This window comes from Cydia pomonella, chromosome 4, assembly GCF_033807575.1.
Source record: "Cydia pomonella isolate Wapato2018A chromosome 4, ilCydPomo1, whole genome shotgun sequence".
Lineage (NCBI taxonomy): Eukaryota > Metazoa > Arthropoda > Insecta > Lepidoptera > Tortricidae > Cydia > Cydia pomonella.
The window spans coordinates 17,882,911-17,903,931 of NC_084706.1; the positions used below are offsets into that span (position 1 = coordinate 17,882,911).

General features: G+C 37.9%; 1 protein-coding gene across 1 annotated transcript in view; it reads left to right on the plus strand.

Moving 5' to 3' along the window:
• The first annotated feature begins 3,917 nt into the window (after positions 1-3,917).
• LOC133517209 (epoxide hydrolase 3-like) overlaps positions 3,918-21,021 on the plus strand; it is a 30,497-nt gene continuing 13,393 nt past the window's right edge. The window contains exon 1 of the mRNA XM_061850415.1: positions 3,918-4,172. Coding sequence (XP_061706399.1) covers positions 3,972-4,172 — 201 coding nt within the window. The 5' untranslated portion in view covers positions 3,918-3,971. The remainder of the gene's footprint in view (positions 4,173-21,021) is intronic.

A 21,021-nucleotide genomic window follows, 5' to 3' on the forward strand; every position in this document is an offset into this window, starting at 1 on the left:
TTGGATTATAAGAACATGTTAAACTACTTTTAGGGGACCTGTAATGACCATATTTTTGTAAATATTGAATTTAAAATATCTTTTGGCACACGTCACGTGACCAAACTCGAAACGTCATTGAAGATTCTGATGACGTCACAACTCTCGGATTGACACTGTTGACAGTTAGGCGATTAACAACAAATGACAAATATCAGTTGACAGTTCGTATCTTCTACGTGTGTATGTAGTTATGTGTCAAACCATAAACTGTGACGTCACACAATTTTCAAAGAGCGTTTTGGGCGCGAAGCCATCTTTCAAAATATATTTTGTTAATTTAACATATTTAAAGCCGTTTTTAGTATAAAAGCTGAATTTTGAGGCAACTTTTAGTTAATATAGAAAGTAATACAAGCGTTTCAAAAAATTGGAATACGATTCTCTTTTAGGCCCCAATTCATTATAGATACGACGAGATAAGCGTTATGTGTGGTATATAATTATAGCTCACAAATCCACCACATTATGTCATTTTTTATTTTTTCGGTAGCATTTGTTTTAACGGAAATAAAGAGGTTGCAAATCGAGTAACAGAACTTCAGAACAGATATCATTTGATATTTACCAGTCGCTTTTCGGTGAAGGAAAACATCGTGAGGAAACTGAACAAATCCCAAGAAGGCTTAGTTTTACCCTCTGGGTTGGAAGGTCAGATGGCAGTGGCTTTCGTAAAAACTAGTGCCTACGCCAAATCTTGGGATTAGTTGTCAAAGCGGACCCCAAGCTCCATTGAGCCGTGGCAATATGCTGGGACAACGCTAGGAAGAAAGAAAGAAATCGAGTAACAGAACTTAGTAACCAACTAGGTATAATAGTTATGATGTAAATGTCCATATCATGTTGGAGTCATATATGTATTAGCCAACTAATTATTCAAGATCAATACACTTAGCTCCCTTAGGTATTCGCCTAAGTACAATCTCGGACAAAATTGAGTTTTATAAAAGTGAACTAGTTTCTAGGTCATATTTTCTATGAATTGGTCATTTTTGTAGACTCCAATTACAGTTACACTTTTCCTGGTTTTTCGCGGACCAGAATATCGATGATTTTTGTAACTTGATTTAGACGTTGCTATCATTTTCAATCCAAAAACACATAAAATCACAATTCAGAACATGCGGCAGCTTTGTTTTCTATCAAGTACCTCAAGCACCAGGGCGGCTACCGGGAAAATCGAAATTCGTCAATTTCGGGCATTTTTCTCTGTCACTCTAATTACGTCTTAGTGAGAGTAAAAGAGAAAGATCCCCACAATTTGCGAATTTAGGTTTTCGCGGTAGGCCCCCAGGTCCTGTCAAGTTTCAGCAGTGTTGCCAGGTGAGCGGAAGAGAATTATCGTACTTGAGTGTCAATATTATTGTACCGTTGAAAAAAATATCGTACGCCAATCAAAAAGGCAGCCCCTAAAAATGTCTTGCAAAATAAGCTTAAACTTCCAATTAATAATAAAAAAAAAGACAATTTTCGTCTAAATTGCGCCAAAAATCTGTTTATGTTTGTGTATTTTTGGGATAGACTCAAACGGTATACAGGAAATTGTGACATTTTAAACTTTAAACTTACACCAAGGAGCCGAACACCCAAAAGATACTAATTTTAGCCTATTTCTGAGAGAAAGTGTCATATTTTGCTTCAAATTACTAGACTTTTAAGGTGGCATCATCCAAGGGCTGAAATTATAGTACTTTAGTGTACGATAATGCTCTTTGGAACATTACGTCATACCGGGGCCCAAATTATCGTACATGTACGACAATTATCGTACGCCTGGTCACACTGAGTGTCAGTGTCGACAGAGTCAGCTAAAAACGCGTCAAACATCGCAACGTCGCGCCGATGCATGGAGTGGCAACGCCGCAATGTATTTGTACACGACATTTGTCACACACACATGAGTAAAATTTATAAAAATATAACGTTGATTATTGCATGATTTCTGTATGAAACAAAGTTTTTCTATTAATTTAGCGCAAATGAATATTCGAAAGTAGATAGATGCGCAACTATTTATGTAATAATATTGTGTAATTAATTAATAAATAGCGATTGTTTTTTGTATGAAAATCGAACCACCTTAACATAACGTAACACTAACACTCTTATCACTTGAGTAGGTGGTGAAAGTTAGAAAACTAGCTATTTTATACTAAAATTATTGGTAACGCTGTGGTAACGGTACAATTGGATGTAAATGAAAATTAAACATGTTTTCATGATTTTTTCTCTCGAGCGAACTTTTAAGGTTTTGCTTAGAGTCTGCGTTGTAAATATTATGTTGTTGTTTTTAAATATTCGTTGTTATTATATTGTCTATTTTTCGTGTATTTTTATTTTCACTTCATATGCTCATGAATAAAAAATGCTCATGTGTAAAAATTAAATATAAAAACGACCACTTTGCGTTAGCCCCCTCTCGAGGGCCGTCTTTTTACTAGTATCTAACAGTAGTAGTAGTATTTGTCAGATTGTACGGTCTTACGGTATTCTTGATTCTTCAGCAATTTGCGGTTCAATTTGTTTATAGGTACCTACATACTTATGCGAAGAACTGTCCAATGTAAAGTGATACTGATCAACCGTAAACTGCTCAAGAATCAATTCCCTTGGTTGTACATGAGAATATCTGCATCTAAGGTGTGCTATGAGATAAATAGAATACCCTGTAAGGTCGGTTTATATCTACAAACATTGAGCGTGCCAGACACGTGCCGTGGCAGACACCGTTTATTTATATCTACAGACATTAAGCGCACCAGGCCCGTACCGGGACAGACTCCGTTTTTATTCACATCTAGCAGAAGCGTGCCGTGTCAGACATCGACAGACACCGACACAGGTTCCGGTGCCCTATTCACACTGACCGGCAGATAGCCACAGACCTGTACAGACATGCACCGCGCAGACAAAATATTCTTTCCGCGCATACTGGCCGGGCACGGCCCGTGTCTGTCGGCGTCTGCGCGGCCGTGTTACTGTATAGAAGAATATTATTTTGTCTGCCACGGCACGTGTCTGGCACGCTCAATGTCTGTAGATATAAACTGACCTTTATCGTTCATTGATGTAATGATATTATTTGTTTTTGAACATTTATTTTTTGGCCATTGTTGTGAATGTTTGAGATGAATTAAATACCTATGATGGAGTTAGCTAGTTTTTTATTAAGTACTATGGTAGTGATACCTCTATAAGGTGAACTCTGACCCCAAGATGTTAAAAGATCGTCGTGTTCATATGCGATTATCACAGGGCCTACTGCGAACACCAAAGTTCGCAAATTGCGGGCATCTTTTCTGTCGCTCAAGAGACAGAGGGCCTGGAGGCCTACCGCGAAAATCGAAGTCGTCAATCGAAGAATCGTCAATTGCGGGATTTTTTCTCTGTCACTCTAATTACATCTTAGTGAGAGTAAAAGAGAAAGATCCCCGCAATTTGCGAATTTCGGTTTTCGCGGTAGGCCCCCTGCCGCGAACTACGTTCGACGTGTTGCCTCTCTGTCACACTTGTACATTCGTACGTAAGTGTAACAGGGAGGTAACACGTTGAACGTGGTTCGCGCTAGGCACTCAGATGTCCGCAATCTGCGAACTTTGGTTTTCGCGGTAGGCCCTCTGAGGTCTTACCAATCCCATGCATCCGTAGTTCGAGAGTGAAATGGGTAATTTCCGAGTCGTGTACCGAGTCGGTATAGATTGAAGGTAGGTACCTACTTTCTCTTTCTCATCAATACTACGCTATCGACAGATTTCTCTATTCTTGGGAAATTCAAGCAAGTAAGGTCACTAGCTAGCCAGAATCGAGCTCCTAGACGCTGGCAGTAGCGGACGTGTACATAGTGCTAAGTAACTACAAAGCGCTTCCTAATCTTAACACAGAGAGTCAGTCAGAGAGCCGGCGCCGCGATTACCGCACGTGCCCGCGCCAACATGAGCGTTCTAGACGCGATCACGCGTTTCGTAGTGTTTAACCTACTTACTGTTTACTACAGTATCCTCACATTGGGATATTTCGCTGTGAGATATGTCAAGAACCCCTTTTCGGATCCTTGGGCCCAGAAGCTGCGGCTGGAACCACCGGCCTGCCTGACAGATCCTAAATATGGAGTACATAAGTACATTAAAGTTAATGTGAGTTTCTTGTTGACTGTTGTTAATTTAATTTAATTGATTTCTAATTATGATAATATGGCTTCGCACGGGTCACACAAAACCTTAATAAATTATACACCTAAACCTTCCTCAAGAATTTATCATACAAGGGGGTAAAGTTGCTGTTTAAGTCCTGAGCATGCGTAACATTCTCAAATTGAACGACGAGTGTAGCGAGTGGGTCCAGCTAATGTGAAAAAACTACTTTGCACTCTGTGGATAATAGAAAGCATTTCTCTCACCGTTTTCAATGGATAAAAAGCCTTTCCGGGTGAGAGTGGTGAACAAATTCAAGTAAGTACCTGCCTATGCAGGTTGTAAATTTAGTAACCTGCAATATTTTACGATGTGAATATATAGCTAATGGTCAGGAGCAGGGCGGCGACACTTAGAAATGTAGTTGACATTAGTAAAGATAGCGGCGATTTCTATAGAGACCGTGCGCGTTGGAGGGTCTGCCATCTTGTGGCCTGAATCGGAACCATAAACATGCACATTTACACGTCACGTGTTTTCATGTGCATACTAGGTTCTGCCATCTTGTGGGCTACATCGGAACAATAAACATCACATTTACGCCTAGCGCCAAAAATCTGACGGCTCCTGTGCTGCCTTCAGCCTGCCTAGCTTCATGCACGCTCCCTATTAAGATGACTTCCGATTATGCAAACTACATCACCAGATGACACTATAAATTTGATGCAATTTAAAGTCATGAATACAACATTAAGAAGTTTGCATATAATATACCTTGTATGTCAAGACCTATCTTTATTCATAATGTTGCAACCTCATAAGATCCAAAACGCACGCACGCACGCACGCACGCACGCACGCACGCACGCACGCACGCACGCACGCACTTGAAATGAGTAAGTACGTTTTTGACTGACACATTGTCAATCAGATGAACAATAAATTGACTTCGTTATTGTTTAGCTATTGTATACGATTATATTTAGCTAAAATTTATATTTACTAATGTATAAGAAAACGCTCTAAAATGTCATCTTTACTCGAATATTGTGGCAATTTTCCGTTTTTGGAGGTACGTGACAAACACGTATACTGCTCTTGCGGTAATCAAGATATACCAACGAAGGTAAGCAATATTAAAAGACATTTGGAGACAACCAAACATGTCGGAAACGTAGAAAAAAAGGGCAAAGTGAATTTAATATGAACCTTACAAATTTTATGATAGCAGCAAACATACCCTGGGTGCAACTACAAAATGAAAACTTCCGTAATTTCATAAAAAATGCATAAATGTATTTACAGTACATATGGGGCTACTTTATAGCACTAGTGCGAGAAGTAGCATATTATGTTACTGTGTCGAACATTTAAAGGGCCATATGTACTGTAAAACGTTGTACGATACATGTGCGAATAGGTAATTCGCAACTCGTGTCGATTTAAAACACTCCCTTCGGTCGTGTTTTAATTTATCGCCATTCGTTTCGAGTTTCCTATTTTTCGCACTTGTATCGTAATGTACTATATATTTTCCATGGATTTATTTACGATTAGTTTGTTACTTCATTAATACTACTTTGTTATTACATGTCAGTGTGGTATATAGGTGGCGCTGTTGCTAACAATACCAATCTGTGTACTCTCTCGTTGTGAAAATAAAAAATAAATAGTATTTATTGCTTTTATGGTCTAAAAGTGTACTAAAAAGGACTATTGAGCTCTAACTCTGCGGACTTAGTGTTATCTACAAACTTCGGCAAGTGAATTAAACAAAAATGTAAATAAACAAAGCAATGAGTTGGCAAAAAAGTGATAATGTTTTGGACTAATTTAAGATGTTTTTTTGGTGTTCGTGCTAAAACTATGTACTAGTGATATAACTTAAGTGATACTCTCTTAAATTAAGGACAGTGACATTATTTTTCGATTATAAATACGTGAATAAATTAAAAATAAGAGATAAGCTGACCGGGCTGGACACTCACTTTTAACAACAACGCCATCTATGAAATACGGTACAAACTACGTGAATAACGCATCAGTTCATAGATCGCAATAAGCGAGGTTCTAATACTGGGAAAGTACGATAGAGGGCGTGGACACCAATAGGTTAAATATAGTTTTTGGGCTTTAGATTTACACTTAGAAATCATGGAGAATGCTGAAATAATGAAATTATTAAAATCCATTGAAACAAACCTTAAAAATCAAAAGGCGGATTTGGAAGCAAAAATGAATTCCATGGAAGAAAGCATAACTACAAACATAAACAAAAATATTAACAAAAAATTTGAACAATTGGAAATTAAAAACCAAGAATTGGAAAATAAATTATGCGAACAAGAGACGAGAATCGATGCGTTGGAAAGAAATATAAGACGAAAAAACATCGTATTCTTTGGTTTGGAAGAAAAAGAAAAAAGCTATATAGGCTTGCAAAAATCAATACTTGATTTAATTAATAATACGATGAGAGTACGTTGCAATGACACTGAAATTGAATGTGTAAGGAGACTAGGGAAGAGAGGAGAAAAAACGAGACCAGTCATTTTGACCGTTACAACTATGGGCAAAAAACTTGAGATTTTGAAAAACGCCAAAAATCTAAAAGAAACTAAATACTATATCAAAGAAGACTACCCACAAAAAATCTTGGAAAAACGAAAGATCTTGCAAGCAGAGGTAGAGAAAGAAAGAGAATTGGGCAATAGAGCAGTAATAAAATACGACAAAATTGTTAAACTGGGAAAATTGGAGCCGCAGGGCCCGCAAGACAAGCGTCATAACAAAAGAAATTTGTCCGCCTCACCTCAAGAAGCGGCGAGTACTAGCACGGCCCGCACTACACAAACTCAACCAGTAAAAAAGAACAAAAGAGACATGAACTCGTTTGTTATTCGAGATCCTAATATAAACAATGCCCTAAGTTTTCAAAACAAGCACGGACAACAGAATATAGATAAATAGCAATTAACAGCGCCCCCCCAAAAAATTCAGAAGTTAAACACACATTTCAAAAATAATCTCCCAACACGGCTGGTCACCGCGGGAGAGTTCGACCAAAACCCCCCAAAGAAAGTAATTTTCAACATTTGCACTTACAACGTAAGGTCACTATCGACAGAAGAGAAGCTCATAGAGCTTAAAACGGCATTACAAAACATCAAACACGATATAATAGGATTGAGCGAGGTCCGACGATTAGGAGAGAATATTATCGAAGACGAAGACTATATTTTCTACCATATAGGCAAAACCAAAGGCATGTATGGAGTGGGCTTTTTAATCAAGAAAAAATACAAGAACAACATAAAAACTTTTACAGGAATATCGGAAAGAGTCTGTGTACTCGAAATTCAGTTGGAAGACACACTATTCGCTATAATACAGGCCTATGCGCCTACTGAAAGCTCATCTCAAGAAGATATAGATAAATTCTACGGAGATATGGCGAAAGCTCATGACTCTACTTTTACTAAATATATAATCTCTATGGGCGATTTTAATGCACAAATTGGGACACCTAAAATACAAGAGCATTCAATTACCGGCCCTAATGGTTATGGCGATAGGAGCATTCGCGGCGAAAGACTTATTCAATACGCATTCGAGTACAATTTAAAAATAATTAATACCATGTTTAAACTAAAAGAATCAAATAGATGGACTTGGATCTCTCCCAACAAAAGCTCAAAGAATGAAATTGACTATATTCTAACCACAAAACCACACCTGTTTTCTAAATATGAGGTACTTTCGTCAGTCCCCTTCGGGTCTGACCACAGAATGCTTAGATCAACGGTAAACTTAAATACAATAAAAAAGAGCAGGCGCAGGTTTTCAAACACTTCATCAACGCTGAAATCATTAGAAGAGCGAGACAAATATACTAACAACCTAAGTAATTATATACCAGAACTGATATCGACCTGCAACAATTATAGCGCAAGTGAATATTGTCAGAAAATTACGCTCTCTATATCTAAAAGCTTACAGAGTACCGAACGACACAAAAAATGCAATATTTTATCACAAAGAGCTTTAGAACTTATGAAAGAAAGAAACACTCTACAAAACAAACCGAAACTGAACAAATCTGAAAAAGAAGAACTTAAAAGTTTGTATAAAGCTACTAACAAGGAAATAAAAAAATGCTATAGCTCTCACAGAATAGATACAATACAAAAGTACCTTGAAATATCAAGATCCGGCAAAAAAGCTTACAAGGAACTGAATAAATCGAAAATATGGATTCCGTCGCTACAACCGGGCTCTGTCGTATGTGAACCTCGAAGGGAAGTTTTAAAAACAGCAACGGATTTTTATGAAAAACTCTACAGTCAACATGAGGCAATTGAACAAATAGAAGTTATTTCAAAAAGCACGAGTACCTCTTCAGTTCAGAAATTCACGGAATCTGAAGTTTTAAAACAAATAACAAAGCTCAAGTCAGAAAAAAGCTCAGGACCTGACGGGATCTCCAACGAAAGTATTAAATTTGCAAAGACTCTACTCTTAACACCTATAACGCTGCTGTGGAATAAAATACTGGATGAAGAAGTAGTTCCGCAGTCATGGACAGAATCGGAAATCGTACTGTTGTATAAAAAAGGCGATCCAAAGGATATTGGAAATTACCGTCCTATAAGTCTCATGTCCTGTCTTTACAAGTTATTTTCTTCAAGCCTTTTAGAAAGAATATCATCGGACATTGACAATCACCAACCGATAGAGCAAGCCGGTTTTAGGAGCGGATTTAGTACAGTGGACCACATTCAAGTAGTAGACCTAGTGATTGAAAAATACTTGGAATTTCGTGGACCACTGTATATAGCTTTCATTGATTACAAAAAAGCTTTCGACTCCATATCTCATTGCAGCATCTGGACGGCATTACGAACACAAAATATCAATGAAAAATATATAAATATTTTAAAATATATATATAGCAACAGTTCGAGCCGGGTGAGACTAGACAGATTAGGCACAGAGTTTAAAATAAACAGAGGTGTGAGGCAAGGGGACCCGATTTCCCCTAAGCTCTTTATAGCCGTGCTACAACATATAATGGCGAACTTGCCATGGTCAAAACGAGGAATTAATATAAAGGGAAAAGTTTTAAGTAACTTAAGGTTCGCTGATGACATTATACTTTTTGCGGAAAGCCCATTACAATTAAGTACCATGATAAACGACCTTAATGAAGCCAGTATAAAAATTGGACTAGAAATGAACCTTGAAAAAACGAAAGTAATGACAAATTCACACAATGTACCAATTTTAGTAAATAATATACCTCTTGAGTTTGTCGAGCGCTACGTATATCTGGGAAAACAAATCTCTTTCAGCAAAGATAGAAACTCTACAGAAGTCGACCGAAGAATAGCAATTAGCTGGAAGAAATACTGGGCAAATAAAGAAATTTTTAAATCACAACTCCCTCTGCCTACCAAAAAAATAGTGATGGATTCGGAAATACTACCATGCCTCACCTATGGTTGTCAAACTTGGACGTTCGATTACACAACCAGGCAAAAAATACAAATAACGCAGAAGCGAATGGAGAGAAGCCTACTAGGCTTAAAATTAAAGGATAGAGTAAGGAATGATGATATCCGAAGAAAAACTAAAATTAGAGACGCCTTAACATTCTCACTCGAGAGAAAGTGGAAATGGGCAGGACACGTGGCCAGATATAGAGACGACAGATGGACCATAAGAATCGTAAAATGGCCTGGGCCACAGGGCTCAAGAGGCAGAGGTCGACCATGTGGCAGATGGTCTGACGAATTAGTAGCAACAGCGGGTCCAAAATGGCTAGAGACAGCCCAAGATAGAGAGAAGTGGAATAGCTTGGGGGAGGCTTTTACCCGAAAGGGGCCCACATATTTTTTAAGTTAAATTATTTTATTTTAATTTTAATTTCTATATTTATTTTGTTTAAAGTATGTGTGGAAGAAATAAAGCTCTTTTATTATTATTTTTATTTATTTATTATTACATGTCACACGGAAGTTTAAATACAAACTCAAACATCATCCTGTGTGCAAGATTATTTTCTGTGCCAGGATATAGATCGTGTCATTCAAGACGACGAGTGCCTTGACTTGACCTGTAATGTCATGTTTTAAAAGGTTAGATTTGACAAATCTGCTGTTATTGTGGATGACACAAACTATACTGTACTGTATACAAACCATGTCGATAAAGTCATATCGATAAACTATCGACATTTTGTACAACTATAATTTGTTACGTCAAAGGTTTAACTATACTTAAAATTAAGAGGAAACGCTTTTATTCTCGTCACGATGTCATCTCTCTATGTCTCGTCTCATCGTGGTCACGATGTTATCGTCACGACACAGGTTGAAAATGTTGAAACGAAGGAAAATTTCGGGTTTTTAATTACAATACATAAATTACTACTGAAATATGTTTTCCGCAAGAATCGAGTTAGTTTATTATATTATAAAATATTTATTATCCATTAGCATTTCTATAATGTTTATTTTTGTGAAGATATCCAAGCTTCAATTCACTACTCCGTTCCGCTGTGTAGCGCTTATCGATATACATAACATGATTAAAATCGACCAGTCCTATCCGCATCCCTAAAAACCATGTTTACGCACACATTCTATTCTATCATCGATCAATGCCATCGATCGATTGGTCTTTCGACTATTCCATGACCCTATGGCTGCTGCTCGACGCAACGTTGGTAGAACTGCACAGTGAATGCCATTTTCCATAGCGCTGACTCATCGCTGACTACAAGCCGCCGCTCAAAAGACGCTAGTGTGGGGTGGACCTCAGAGAGATCCCATACTAGCGTCTCCCGAGCGTCGGCGTCTAATGAACTCTATGGCTGCTGCTTGACGCAACGGTGGCGCAACTGGGCAGCAACGCCATTTTCATAGCGCTGACTAGACGCCGACGCTCAAAAGACGCTAGTGTGGGGTGGCCCTTAGAGGCACACATGTAGATAATTATTTCTGGGGCTAAACTAACTAACGTGTTTTGCTAAAACTTTTGATCCAAGTTCGCATTAGATGCGGAATTAAATTTTAAAGTAAAATCTGTTAAAAACAAAATATCGGAAAAATGCACATAATAAGGGAATTAGAAGTCTCGTTGACGATATAAATTATTGCAGATGACTAAATTTACTCACCTGCAATAATTTACGATGTGAATAATTATGTATAGGTCATACTGAGCAACTTTTACTATGAGACGATCCCCGAAATCATGAAACTGCTAACTATCCATAGAGTTGACTAGATGCCGACGCTTGGGAGACGCTGGTGTGGGGTAGCTCTAAACATATAGGTACACGTGGTAATAAATTATATAAAAAAATATCTGTCGCTGACATTTCTTAAATAATCTAACGCCGAATATAAGTGTCTTTACTGTTTTTCAAACTTTCAACTGAGGAAGTTTTATGTTTGCTAGCTAGAACAAATAATATTGTTCTTTCTAATTCAGAATATCAGGGTAACATTAAGTCTATCTAGGATGGCCGCCCAAACTATTGCTAAAGTTCCAAGTAGGTAAAAAAAAAACGTTCGCTACAAAAAACCTCACGATATTTTTTATAAAATTATACCTTAATTGGACTCGTTTTTGCCCGTATGACGCCTTGGTCCACAGTAAATTTTAATGGTGTAGCACATGGCACGTAGCTTTAGTAGGTAGGTACTTACTATGGGATAACCCACAGAACGTGACTAGGCACAATTAATACCTATTCAGAGAACGTCAATAAACCAGTCTGTCAATAAGCCTGTCTGAATAATTAGAATAATTACAAACACTCCTTTGATACACCTATGCTACATTTGTGGTGGCAGATTATGGGACACTTGTGGCGCACAATTTTAGTGTGCCACTAGGTATAATCAGAGGCAAATTCACAACATGCAACTTCGAAAAGCGCATTGTGGTTGGCATGGTGGATGGAGAACGGGGTAGTGGACATCCAACAACCCGCTGGGTGGACATTGCAAAGGCCTGCCAGGGATCTACATAGGCGCCTATTATTAGGAAGTCGGAAAATCGTGCAGAATAGAGAGCCTTGGTGCAAACAACTATCTCATGTGGTCGCGACCGTCAGTCATGAGGAAACGAGGAAGAATTAGAAAAAGATAATCAGAGGTCCTACAGCGAACATCGATAATCAGAATACAGTTATCTGGCTCTATTGCTCTAGTATATTTGAGCGATAGAGAGGCAAATAATGAAATGTCGATTTTCAATGTTTTCGTCTTTAATTTCTCCTTCCTATCTCTCGAATAGGCTTAGGCAAATATGAGAGAGAGCCAGATTACGAAATTTCGATTTCGCAGTAAGCTTAGAGATATCAAATAGGAGACCGGTAAAATCTATGTCAGTTTTAGGTAACATCGCATTTTGAGTTGCGTAATGTAGGCCGTGGTCAAGTCTGATAAAATTCTCATTAAGGATAACGTTGTGGTTTAACTTGTAACCAATTGCGTTATAATCTAAGTCACCGAAATGAATCTGATGCCCACCCGTGACAAATTGAAAATCTCATTTTTGAAATTGGTATTAAAATATAAGTACAATAAACCGAAACAAGGCCTGCTCCTTTTTGGAGCTAGTATATATATTATATCAGAATTTGTGACACAGTTGTGCTTTTGAATTAGGTAGTTACCGTAAAATGAAGCTATTTGAGATATTTGGAACGGAACCAAGAGGTCAAAAAGTTTAAATCTAAATGTTTACGACAATATATTAGTCATTGTCATACCGTCATAAATTATTAAAATTTATATTTAAGGAATTTACATCTTGAAGTCCCAAATAGCCTTACCTTACAGAGTACTTTAAAATTTGTAGAAAAGCCATGACAAAGCGAACAGTTCCTCATCAGTCATCAGTAGAAAGTTTGCCTTGCCGTAACCATCTGTCCTTAGCTCATAAACGGTAGTGTGGTTTAGTCAATATAGAAAGAATGTCGTAACGCCACTCGCCGATTTCTTAAGACGAAAATGGAGGACCCGCGCGATGGCGCCTTTTCATGCAAACGTAGTCCTCTTGTCCTCTCTGCATATTAACATTATCGAAAATATTTTGACATTATATCAACCACAGCTATACATAGATCGCGTCACGGCGTCATTCACGACGCCGACGACGCGTGCCTTGACTCGTATTTGTCATGTTATTAAAGGTTACATTTGACAAATTTGCGCGTCATCGTGGATGACACGAAACGAGCTATTGGGTGGGCCACAAGGGCAGTTTGAAAATGGAATAAAAAAAACCTACAAAATGTACAACATTTTTAATACTAATTTCAAGAACTACAAATTATGGGAATTTTATGACTTAAAATAATGTGTATAGTATTCTCAGAGACCGCACGTCCGCCAAGCACTGTTGCAGTGTTCGAGCCGGTTGTTTCAAACATTAATGATCAATATTTGCGCATCACATTAGCACTTGGAACCGCGCGCTAATCTCGTCAATGGTATTCCTGTCGATATACCCATCATGCGGTAATCGATTTACGGATTTTTATGGTTTTGGTAAAAAGCTCAAACACAAAATTCAGGCTCTGAGGGGCCTACCGCGAAAACCGTAATTCGCACATTGCGAGGATCTTTCTCTTTTACTCTCACTAAGACGTAATTAGAGTGACTGAGAAAAATGCCCGCAATTGACGAACTTCGATTTTCGCGGTTATAGCCCTGCTCCTGTGAGGGGCTAATACCGCGAGCCACGTTCGACGTGTTGCCTCTCTGTCGCACTTGTAAATTCATACGTAAGTGGGACAGGGAGGCAACACCTCGAACGTGGTTCGCGGTAGGCCTTCTGCTCTTACATCAAATTTTGTAAAAATATACTCAGAAAGGAAAATGGGGATTACGTTGGATGCAGAAGCGGCCGTCCCCTTTCCTCTTAAAACTTGTGTGGCGAAGACCGATAACAAAGAGTTGTGCCATACGATTTATTATAAAAGATACAATAGTATTGTAGGTGTCTAGTACTGACACACATTATTACCATAACTACAAATTTATAAATATGAAAGTTTATGCTAAATTTAATTAGGATTTTTTATATATACTTATGCCGTGTTTTATTAAACTCTGTTCATTTCAAGGGTGCACTTCTGAGCTTAAATAGTTAATTTCTCAAAAACACCGGTATTCGAACTACAGGTCAGGCAATGAATGCTCAAAAAAAGTTGAGGGAAATGCATGGAACACAATTTTTGACTTCGTAACTTTGTTTGGACTAGTTATTTAGGAGGTTAACGTATCAAAAGTCCCCGTTGCCCTTAGCCGGGGGGGGGGAGAGGGGTTTGAAGGTCCCATTTTACGGTTTTTCGATTATATACGGTTTTCCTTACAGAAAACAGCAGCCAAATAACACTAGATCCTACTCATAGTGTTGTGTTCCTGCGGGTGAGTAAGGTTGCCAGAGCTCAACGAGGGGGGGCGGGTTTAGGGTCGGCAACGCGTATGTAACTCCTCTGGAGTTGCAGGCGTACATAGGCTACGGAGACTGCTTACCATCAGGCGGGCCGTATGGTTGTTTGCCACCGACGTAGTATTAAAATATATATATCTCGGAAACTATGCGTCTTAGCGACATGACCACTTTTACAAAATGAGAGTTGATTAAATTTGTGACAAGTTTTATTTCGTCAAGTTTTTCGATATCTTGTGCAGTTTTTGGTGCAGGGTGGGAAAAGTGGGGTTGAAGTTTGTATGGGGAATCAATAACCGTTGAACCGATTTAGATGCAATTTGGGATGGCCTAGAGCTTTGATTTAGTTGAAAATATACCAAACATTACTTCAAACCTAAAAACATAAATAAATAAATAAATAAAATAGCCTTTATTTGCGACCCCTTTTTTTCTGTGTTGCATGCTAAACACTTACAAGGAATTTTCAGTTATAAAAACAGTTAATAAAATATTATTGTGCATGAGATTTTTTTTTTTTTTTTTTATTCATTTTTTTTTTTTATTTCGGGATCCCCCTGTGGGTATAGGCCTCCTCCAGTTTTTGCCATGCCTCTCGATCTTGGGCTAGATAATGCCACCCCATGCCGGCAGTTTTCTTTATATCATCAGCCCAACGCTTGAGTGGGCGTCCTGAATGTCTGTCACCACTCCCTGGTCCTCTCCATTCCGTCACTCTTTTCGCCCATCTTGAGCTATCGTAACGTGCAATATGTCCTGCCCATCTCCACTTCATTTTCTTGACATATTGTAATGCATCAATTACTTTGGTTGTTTCCCGAATGTCTTTGTTTCTAATCTTGTCTTTTATCTTGACATTGAGTAGGCTCCTCTCCATTGCTCTCTGACAAACCGAAATCTTTTGGGCATTTTTTTCTGTTAAGCTCCACGTCTGGCAGGCGTATGTCAGTGTTGGTAGGATGCAGGAGTCCATAAGTTTCTTTTTAAGTGGTACGGGCATTTTTGATTTAAACAAATGTTTAAGTGACCAGTAGCGTTTCCAGCTTGATGTTATGCGTCTCTCTATTTCTGCTGTGTCTGTATCTAAGAATGATATTAGTTTGCCTAAGTATATGTATTCATTTACATATTCAATGCTCCTTCCTTTTATTTCAATATTCTTTTTCTTGTAGTTAGTCATAAGCTTGGTTTTATCATAGTTAATTTCCAATCCCACTGATTTGCTATTCTGATTAAGGCACTGAAGCATGTTTGCAAGTTCCTCTGCATTATTGGAAAATAATACGATATCATCAGCGAATCTTAAGTGATTTAAATATTTAGACCCTATTCTAATGCCTTTATTTTTCCACCCAATGTTGTGTAGTATAAGTTCTAAAACTGCAATAAATATTTTTGGTGATAATGGATCTCCTTGGCGGACGCCTCTCCCTATTTGAAAGTATGGCCCTAATTTATCCAGCTTTACTCGGCTTTTACACTTTTTATATATATTAGTTACTAGTTTTATGTATTTTTCCTCTATATTATGATATTCTAAAGCCTTTCTAATTGAATCATGAGAGATAGAGTCAAATGCCTTCTGGTAGTCAACAAATGCCAGGTACAGCGGGGAGTTAAATTCTTTGTACTTCTCAATTAGCTGGCTCAGTACTTGTATGTGGTCCATTGTGGAGTAACCAGGTCTAAATCCTGCTTGCTCAACTGGTTGTTTTTTATCTATTTTTGGGCCTATTCTTGTCAGTAAGCATTGGGAAAACAGTTTGTACAGGCTTGACATGAGACTTATCGGTCTATAGTTAGATACGTCGCATGGATCTCCTTTCTTGTATAATAGAGTTATTTCTGACTCAATCCACTGTGAAGGCACGATCTCTTCTCTTAGTATGTCATTAAATAGTTGTGTTAGGTGCCTGATTAGTATGTCTTTGCCCACCTGTAAAGCTTCGTTTATGATGGAATCTGGTCCTGGGCTTTTGTTTTTACTGAGATTTTTTATTGCAGTGTCCACTTCTCTTGTTGTAAATAGCTCTGGAAAGCTCTCCGTCCTATCTATTATGTGCGGCTGTACGTGATGGCTTTCATTTGGCTCTCTTTTAGCATATAATTTTTTATAGAAGTCAGTAGCGACTAGAACCAGATCCTGCCTATTTTCAGTGACTCTTTGACTGGAGCTTATGAGTTTTGGTATCCACTTTTTGTTGTCTGACGGGACTCTTTTTATTCCTCCGGTTGCTTCAATGCAGTTTTCAAATTTTCTTAGCTTATAAGTTGTATATTCTTGTTTAATTTGTGTTTTGACTGTTTTGTATAGTAAATTTAAGTCCCTTTTTTCTTGGCTTGTTTTGTTTACTTTTACCTTGAGTATATGTCTTTTTGCTATTAAAGCCATGGTACTTGGAGATAGTATAAACTTTTCTTTTTTGTATAGTATTTTTGTTTCTATTAAACTCTCTGTGATGGCTTTCTCTAAGGCATTGTAAGCATACTGCGTTACCATGTTGTTCTTAGTGTATTTTTTTAATTTACTTTCCAATAATCTGCAGTATTCTGTTTGCTCTTTACCTGAAATTAAGTTTGATTTAGAGGCTGTATATTTTTTTCTACATTTTGGTTTTATTTTCATTTCTATTGTTCCACGTAGCAGCCTATGGTCTGAAGGAAAGTGTAGTTTATGAAGTATTTCAATGTTTGTAAAAAGATCCTTTTTTGTGGATAAGATGTAGTCTATCTCATTTCGAGTCTTTCCATCAGGTGCCACCCACGTCCATCTCTGGCTTACTTTCTTTTTGTAAAATGTATTCATGATAGAGATATCTTCCTCTAGTGCAAAAAGTTTTTAAACGATCTCCGCGTTCATTGCAAACACCAGAGCCGTATGGGCCTAGAATCGAGCCAATTTTCTCAGTTATGCCAATCTTTGCATTGAAATCACCAATAATAATTAGGAAGTCTTTTGATTTTTCTTTTGCTTTATATATATCTGCGTAGAACCTTTCTAATTCCTCATTGGTTGCCTTTTCGGTTGGGGCATAAACTTGAATTATAGAGCATTCCTTTCCTTCAATATTAATATTTAAAAGTGCAACTCTATCCGAGATGCCCATAAATTGTATTATTTCTGATTTATGTTCTTTTTTTACTAAAAATCCAACGCCTCTTTGGCCTTTGGTTTGGCCATAGTAGTAATGGATGCACCAGTCTAGTTCTTCAATTTCATAACCCACTTTTTTTACTTCCGATAAACCAATGACATCCCATTTAACATTTTTTAGTGCGGTTTCTAGTTCTATCATGCGATGGTTATCTTTTAATGATCTTACATTATAGGTACACACATGGAATTTTCTAGTTGTTTTTGATTTGTACTGTTTGTCTTTGGTAACTTGGATATGTTGGATATGCTGTATTTTATTCACTGGAGGGTTTTGGTCGCAATCCCCACGATGACCAGTCGTCTTGGGGAGTAGAATATTTTCTGTTGTGGTGTATGTGTGTTGTTTATTTATTTGTGTTGGTTTCCGTTTCATTTTAGTTGTCAAGATAGGTGTTTTTTTCAGACATGGAGTATGCCCGCTCCCGCATAAGCTGGAATGCATCCACTTTTGGGATTTTTTTCGTGGAAGTACTTGGCTGGTCTCTCGGGCTTGGGGTTTCCGAGTTTCTTTTTCTTTTCTCATTTTCTCGAAAATTGTCAGCTTTTGCCTTACGTTTTTCCATTTCTTCCTTTGAGTAATCTTGCGTTATGTAGGTTTTTTCTTTCATTTTCTTTTTGTTTCTTAGTATTTGAACTTTCTTTTGCAAAGTTGTTGTTGACAGAAGAATGGGTCTTATTTTTTCGTTGTCAATCTTTTTGCCGATGCGTTGTACTTTATTTATATCACTGTTTTCTAGTTCCACATCCAATTCTTTAATAATTCTTATAGCCACGCTGTGCAGGTTAAAAACATAAACAGTATTAACCTCAGGAATTCAGCTTCGGCGAAGAAGCTGAATTCCCCCCACGCCCCATTTAACACCTTTAAGGGATGATTTTAGAGATAAAAATTATCTGAGATAAAATCTATGTCCTGTCTCCATACCCAATTTCGTCTATATCGGTTCAGCGGTAGAGGAGAGCATGTAGAGAAACAGACAAACACACATAGCTACTTTGGCATTTATAATATTAGTAAGGAAGTAGGGATATCTAGTTTCAGAAAACGGGTCAGTTTGCATCGCGTTGCAGTTTATTCACCCCGAGTGCAATGTGGCGAGAAAGCGGAACGGCTCTCGTGCTGCACTTCAAAACTGTGTTTATGCACGCCGGTAAATGACTAATCATATCTTATTTGCCCTGCTTACCCTAACATACAATTGCAAAAGCTATTTCTAGATAACGAAAATAAATGTAGAAATGTTTTAAAATTCCGGATATGTTCCCTTTATATCGCACCATTCACACATAGGTCAAATCGTCTAATTGTATCTTCTCTTTTTTGGGTTTGCTTTTCTTTGGCAGCCTAAAACCTCAGGAGGAACGACCTTATCTCGTAATCGATGCCTCTGATTTACCTAGAAATTTTATTAATTGCTACGTTTACTGCAGATACCTATATTTAATTTAGCCGTAACATACCAGATGGTGTGGCCACTATTAGCCACCAGAGTTCAGCTCAGCTCTATAGTTGAAAAAATATATCGTCTATCATGTTACTACATCCAAGATTGGCTCACCAAAAGGCCAACATGATGATGATGATGATGGTCATGTCACTAACTACCCAAAGAGGGTCTCTGCCTCCAAAACAAGAACACGCCACTGTTCCCGATCCTGCGCAGCGGTATCTGCATGGGTCGACCCACCGGGCGGCCACCAGTCGGTCTTCCCAAGTACGCCTTCTTGGTAGCCCGATCCTCTTTCATTCTAAGTAGGTGGCCGAACCAGCGAATTCTGTTGGATTTGGTTTCGCCGATGATATTGCCCACCAACTCTTCGACTTCGGCATTCTTCCTTATCCTCCACGTGCCGTCATCCCTCTTAATAGGTCCCAGGATTTTACGAGAATCATTATGTTATTAGGTTCTGGTACACTGTCAATGAACAAGATTGATCGTCTTCAAAGCCCATAGTAAATATTTATCAAACACAAACTCATTTTTGATACTGTATTTCCTCGCTTGTATAACATAAATAAATAAATTAAATAAATATTATAGGACATTATTACACAAATTGACTAAGCCTCACAGTAAGCTCAAGAAGGCTTGTGTTGTGGGTACTCAGACAACGATATATATAATATATAAATACTTACATACATAGATAACATCCAAGACTCAGGAACAAATATCCGTGCTCATCACACAAATAAGCATTTATTACCAGGATTTGAACCCGGGACCATCGGCTTCATAGGCAGGGTTACTACCCAGCTACCCACTAGGCCAGAACGGTCGTCGAACACACAGGCTTGACTATTATGCATAGTTTTGGGCATGTTTTGTCATGTTTTATTGAATATTCATCACTTAAGTATTATTCAAGTAAACCGCCATAATGAGGCTGACAACAGTGTTAAAATTATTGCTAGTGTAAGAAATTAGTTCGAATGAAATTCCGCAATATGGCGCATGGCGCATGATCATATATTCCTGGTCAGGCTAACTTTACACCGACACCGACTTGAACAGAACCGAGTGAGGAGTGTCAGTCGTATAAACGTCATATTTTTTTATAGAAATTTGATATTTATGACTTGGACTCACTTTGTCATAGCAAATCCCATGCAGGGTTAGCTTGGTCCGACTATCGTTATTAAGTGTTGAATATTAAATAATAAATGACAAAAAAATACCCAAAACTACACATAGTCAAGCCTGTCAAGAGCGAAATATTGTATTGTAAATAATAAACCGCTGGAAAAGAACCGATTTCGCTAAACATATCAATATGTCATTATAGTCTGGTTATTACGACTTGGTTATTGTAGTGTAGTGTTATGTTATGCAAGCGAGGAAGAGTTTGAGTTTGATAAATATTTAGACGATCAATCTTGTTCGTCGACAATGTACCAGAACCTATGTTACGGTTACGGAATATACCTACCTAGTAAATTTTACATGTATGACATTGACACACTTTGTCATAACAAATGCATGCAGGGTTAGCTTAGTCCGACTCTAGTTATGTAAGTATGCAGCCTTGATCTTATTTGTTAGTTTTTGAAGTGAAAGCGGCGCTGTGCACTTTTTGTGATGGGGAAAAAATGTTAAACTCGCGTCAGGGCGTCAGGGGTCTCGTGACCGTCAGATTGAAAATTCGTAAGACGGACATGTGACCAGGGATCGGAACCGATTTTTTGCAAAAACATCGAAATAACCATATATTTCGGTTTAT